Source organism: Glycine soja, chromosome 15 (genome assembly GCF_004193775.1).
Source record: "Glycine soja cultivar W05 chromosome 15, ASM419377v2, whole genome shotgun sequence".
Taxonomy (NCBI): Eukaryota; Viridiplantae; Streptophyta; class Magnoliopsida; order Fabales; family Fabaceae; genus Glycine; species Glycine soja.
In genome coordinates this window covers 11,780,113-11,786,316 of record NC_041016.1, presented here as the reverse complement: position 1 = coordinate 11,786,316, position 6,204 = coordinate 11,780,113, and the positions used below count along the sequence as shown (strand labels likewise).

The 6,204-nt window shown below is 29.7% G+C and overlaps 1 protein-coding gene across 1 annotated transcript; it reads left to right on the top strand.

Moving 5' to 3' along the window:
* The first annotated feature begins 1,433 nt into the window (after window positions 1-1,433).
* LOC114387408 (outer envelope pore protein 16-2, chloroplastic-like) lies at window positions 1,434-4,272 on the top strand. The gene is made up of 7 exons (XM_028347597.1): window positions 1,434-1,664; window positions 1,818-1,869; window positions 2,559-2,636; window positions 2,947-2,978; window positions 3,083-3,116; window positions 3,372-3,439; window positions 3,989-4,272. Exons 1-7 carry the CDS (start codon window positions 1,527-1,529, stop codon window positions 4,130-4,132), a joined length of 546 nt encoding a protein of 181 aa, XP_028203398.1. The 5' UTR covers window positions 1,434-1,526; the 3' UTR covers window positions 4,133-4,272.
* The last annotated feature ends 1,932 nt before the right edge of the window (window positions 4,273-6,204 follow it).

The window sequence follows — 6,204 nt, the reverse complement described above, 5'->3', positions numbered from 1 at the left end:
TTTTTTTTCTTTTATACCATGATATCAATCACAGATTCAGTTTTACCATTGCCATGAAACCCTAGATCATTGTTGTGAGCTGGCAGTATTGACTGGAGGCAGATGCTGAAGGTGTTTTTAGTAAGGACTAAATATAAATGATCAGAGATTAAAAAAAGTGTTTGACTATGCTAATTACTACGCTCAGATAAGATTATTTTGAAATCAGGTGGCTTCAAGTTTTCGGTAAAAAACTATGCCTTGATAACATCCTTTTACTCAAATTTACGGACAGAAACAATGCTAAAAACGAATAACAATAGTTACCAATACATATGAAACATTGATAAAATACTGCATGCTGTTTTTTTACATTCGCGGCAATAAACATAGAACTTATGTCCTCGTGCGAACAAATTTATAACTACTAGGCTGGTGTTAGTGGATTAAATATTGCATATCATCTTATCTGTTTTAGATAAATTTGAGCTTAAGATTATAAAATTTGACGTGTTATCAAACAATTTTTTTAAATATTAATAAATTTTATTAAGAGTTTTTAAAGCAAAATGTTGGATTTTTTAAATATTAGAATATTCTTACATTAATACATCAAAGTATGAATTATGTATTTAGCTGATACTCTGAATTTCGTAAGCTCTTCAAATATTTCAAATTACAATAGAGAAATTTAACATTAATCAAAATGTTATTAATTATATTCTAAAATTATCAATGTTTAATATTATTGTATATACATTAAGGGATATTTAGTAAGTCTAAAATATTAATGTATTTAGCTTAAATTATTTTATTTGACATTAGATATAAATGTAGTTTTTCTTATTAATACATTTTTTATATAGGTTACAAATGTAATATTCTTTTTGTTAAGTATTAAATCTTATTATTTAATATATATATATATATATTGAGATATTTTGAAAGTATAATTAATAAGACTTGAAATTTATAAAATATCAGTTATTTTGAAATAAAAAAGTCAAAATGTTAATACTTTTAGGTAGGAGGTAGTAAGTATTTTTAATAAATAAACACTACACGATTTAGAGTAATTATGATTTTAACATTATGAGATTAATTAAGAAGAGATAAATAATTCAAAATTATGAAATGGTTAAACTGTATCTATTGAAGGTTGAAAGAGGCTCTTATTGGACTTCAATTTGTAAAATAAAATCTGAAGAAGAGGACTCGGTCGTAGGCATTAACCAGTGATTAGTAGCTAGAATTAGTAGTGTAGTGAGTGGAAGGAAAGGAGTTGCAGAAATATCACTTCGTATTCTAAGTGTCAAATCTGTTGCAAATGAGTTGCCACCAACTTCGCATTCTCGTTTTCTCAGAAAAGCGCCACGTGTGGCTACACGTGTTCTCCAACCCACTTCTCTAAAATTCTGTTGGTTTCTTTCTTTTATCTCTTCTCTCTCTCCCTTTGTTGCTATTATTACCAACACTTTGCTTCCTTTTTCTTCTCTTACCAAGTGAATCTCAGAGAGATCTTGAATCAGTAGTTTATATTAGTTAAGATGAACCTGAACACGAGCAGTGACTTGGAGACTCGGTCTCTGCTTGATGAGCTTTGTAACTTTAATAAGAAGGGACTCTTAGACCTTGGACACCCTCTTCTCAATCGAATCTTTGAGAGCTTCGTCAAAGCTGCTGGAGTATATCTACATATACCCTTTTCTCTCTTTCTGTATTTTGTTGTTTGCATGCATGCATATATGCATCTTGAACCAATTAATTTCTCATTGTTGTTTTAATTCTCTATTTCTGTCTCTCATGGCTTGTTGATCGTGTGTTCTTTCACTGTATAGATAGGAGCGGTTCAAGCTGTGTCCCGTGAGGCTTATTTCACAGCCATTGACGGTGCAATACTCCTCCACTTGCTGTTTTTCATGTTTAAATATGTAAATTATCATGATTCATTATTATATAAAATAACACGCAGGAAGTTTGTTTAAATTTATTTCTTAGAAAAAAAAATACTTATTCTAATAAAATAAGTAATTTTATGTATTCTTAGTGTGATTCTCTAAACTCTTACTACTTACAAAAGAAAAGATATTTGCTGGTTATTTTGAGAAACAAATCTCATCTTTTAATAAAACCCCACTTTTTTAAAACACTTATTTTAAAATTATTTTTTTAAGTTTAAACAAATCATTCATTGATTAGATTTAAAGATTTGATTGGAAATGTTATGTTATGTAATGTAATGTAATTCTCTGGTGTCTTGATAAATCAATTTTCATATATTTTTTCTTTGAAAAAGAATAACTTTTTTCTCTCTCAGCAGAACTAATGTTGATCCAATTTGAAACAAAAACGATTTTTGGACAAAAAAACTTAATTGACACCTATTCAGATAAAAGAGAGAAAAGAATAAATATGATAGATGATTGGATGTGATAGGAAGATAAAATATAGAAATCATGAGTGTTAATTAGATGTTTGAAAAAGTTGGGTGTTAAAAAATCGTTGCTCAAATAAAACATACGAATATTATGCAATGATATTGATGTATTGCTGTGCATGATAACTATTCATAATCGTAGGTACCGGGGCTGATAATAGTGGAGGTTTGCCACCAGAAATTTCAAGCGCCAAGAAAAATCGTTTGCCAGGTCTTAAAGGTACATGCCATGCCCGATTCATTATCAGTGATAATTTTAATAACTACATCCAATTACTTTTTGCTCTTGTTCAGTTCTCAAATGAAGTGTGGGTCTAATATGAATATTTCAAAGAATTGGAGTAGAAAATAGATTGACAACTCCCTATCTCCACCAAAAATAAAAAGAGAGAAAGAAAAGAAATTGTGTCCAAGTCTTTTTATGTCAATCTCTTCATTGTTATGCTGAATTTATTACTTTCTGTGGGGAGGAAAGCTTTAAGTTGGGAAAACATTGATATTTTGTTCTAATTTTTGTTTTGTGCATTTAGGAGAGACCAGTAACAAATCTCTTGAGGCCATGGTGAGTTTATAATATTATATATACTTTTTTCAAACATAATCCTTCAACGCCTGCCGTTCTGTTAATTGTGTAGTCTCTTCTCTTTTCTTTTTTCTCATCCTCAGGTGAAGAGCACGGGCAAAGAGTCCTTACAGTGGGGTAATGAAACATTACCACTTGCTTATGTTATATTAAAATTTGAATTTGCTAAAAGGAATAGTGATTGTTTTTAGCTCTGTAATAACTTAAATTTGCCAAAGTTGCAAGGCTTAATTGAGTCTCAACATTTTCTGCTTTCCTCTTGTTTATGTTCTGTGTTTATTCTAAATGGTTATTTTCCTGTATTGCACAATTTTAAACGCAAATTTCCCTATTTATAGGACATATGAACCTTAAAGATTCTGTTGAATGCAGGAGTGGCTGCAGGATTGTATTCAGGTCTCACATATGGGCTAAAGGAAGCTCGTGGAGCTCATGACTGGGTAATACTTATTTTTTTCTCGGTATATTTTATGAGTTTAAATTTGACATCTCATGATCTCAACCATAATACAATATACTTAAATATTTGAACTTATGTGGCAGAACATCACATCTATCTCATCCTACACTTTTAAGTTGCTGGAACAACAATACCTATTTTTGGGATATTTTGATCCCTTCTTGTGGACCATTTTTACCTTCATAATTGTCATTCTCCTGTGAATGATAAAAATACTGCATTTGTATTGTGCTCAGCAATCAGCATAGTGCCATTTGATATATCTCTGCCTTCTAGTGTTCATAACATTAGTAACATCACAAGATATAAGGTGGGTTGGATTACTAAGGAAGAAAGGAAAGGTCACTGATTAAGGAAGAAAGGAATGGAGAAAGGAAAAGTCACGGGTTCAATCCTTCTGATAACAAAAACTAACATTCTAATAACTAATATTTGTCATATTTGTCGATAAAAAAAAACATTAGTACCATCATAAAATATTATGTTCATAACAATAATAACATCATAATCTGTATTATGTTTGATGCAGAAAAACAGTGCAGTTGCTGGAGCAATCACTGGGGCGACCCTTGCACTTACATTGGAAGACTCCACTCATGAGCAGATTGTGCAATGTGCCATCACTGGAGCAGCTATCTCCACTGCTGCAAATCTTCTCACTGGAATTTTCTAAATGGATGCCCTGTTCTTATTGGCTTTTAGTGACCTTTTTCTCTTCTGAACTGTGACAGTTATTTATAGATATTTAAGATGGACTTGCAAGCATTTCCTTTTGGATTTTTAGTCATCAGTGATGAGTTTCTTGTCAAAGGATTTTGAGTTCTTTTTTTTTTTCCTTTTGCTCACGCATACCTCTTTTTCTCCTTAATAACCGTTCATCTACTAGAATAATAATCTACACTTGACAAATTAAGTTATTTGTCCACGAATTGATGAAACACACTACTAAAATATTCTAGTATCTGATTGAGAACAAATCAAAACATTCAAAATATAAAAATAAAATTGAATACATCGTGCCTAAATATATACACAAAGGATCGAAAGCTAACTGCATGTAATGAAAAAAGAGATTTTTTTTCTAGGAAGGAAATATAGTGGATGGTTTCCATTACGTTTTCGCTGTGTCACTTTGATGATTATCTGTCTGTAGCAAACCGAGTGCAGCCAAGTATTCTAGGATCAATAATCAACACCTATATCAGAACATGTAACGGTCTATCATAGTCATATCTTGTGTCTAGGAAGACCAATAAGCATAACACTGTTGAACTCTATAACATAAGTCAGATATCAATAGTAAATAAATGTAATATAATAACCAGTTAAACTTTACCTGGAGAATCATCCTATATATAAGGCCTCAAATTTGTCGACCTTTTTTATATTATCATATCCGCTAATAAATATGTGTCTTTCAAGGATATTAAGTTCGCATTTTGTAATTTATATATAGCTAGGACTAATTTTTTTATATTATTTTAAAATTTGAATATATTATTAATTATTCAGTTTAAATTTTAATAAATATATATTAATAGATATGTCAATAATATTTAAATATATTTTTATTACACATATTCTAAACATTTATTTTTATTGAAGGTATTATCCTAGGTAATATCTCTTTTACTTTAATGATGCAGGCTTCTTTTTTTTTTTTTACTTTCTTTTAAAAAAAAATAATTTAGTTCATTTTTTAATTGTGTTATTGGTATGAAGTATTTAATAACTTTGTTGATGATTAATCTTAGAAGGTCATGGGTATTTTTGGTAATTTTAAAGAAATCTAGACAACTGCCGAAAAATTATCAAAAAATGCTTTTAAATTATAGTTAATATTCTAAGTAAAAATAATTTTTTTACAATTATATTTTGGCTAAAAATAGGGTTTTAGTTAGTTTGATGACACTAGGGAAATTTTTGTAACTGTTTGGGCACCGGTCCTGAATTATTTAAAAATCATATTCGAATAGTACTTGATAATCTGAAGAAAATGCATGGTGTGTGTCAATTTTTTTAAATTCCTTTTATATTTCTAAATATAAATTTTTGAATAATTCAGAAGTAGAAATCGATGGAAATTGAAATATTACGAGAAGCCAACTAACCGTTATTAAGCCAATAGGGGGCTATTAAGTATTTGTGGTTTCTCATCACCACAAATATTCAAATAACCTTTTTGTTTTATGCCAGATTTTTTAGGGTAGTGATTGTTCTATAACAGACAGGCTTGTATTTGATATTGGTACGTAGTACCACTTGTACCATTTTTTCTAATGAATACTTTTGTAGCTGATAAAAAAAACATTATTAACCCGACACACCACATCTCAACTGGTGTGCACCATAGATAGTACCACCAAATATAAAAGTTGATAAGCTCAGATAGGTCATGTCTCAACTAGAGCAACATAGACAATTCCGCCAAGGAAAAGTATTCATAAACATCCAATGTATTATTATATACTTAGTGAGAGATAAAAGAAAAAAAGTATAGGTATATATTATAGATATTATGATTTAGCATGACGAGAGACATAAAGAAAAATTATATGGGTATTGATAAGTGTTTAAAAAGTGCGTGTTTGTGTAATAGTACTCTACCCTCAAATATAAAAAGGATAAATACATTTCAACAATTTAAAATTTTATTCTATACCTAGAGAGAAAATAGAAAAAAAATAGATGGATGGATTAGGGTGAATCCATGAAAGAGACATATATAGAGAGAAAATAATAGAT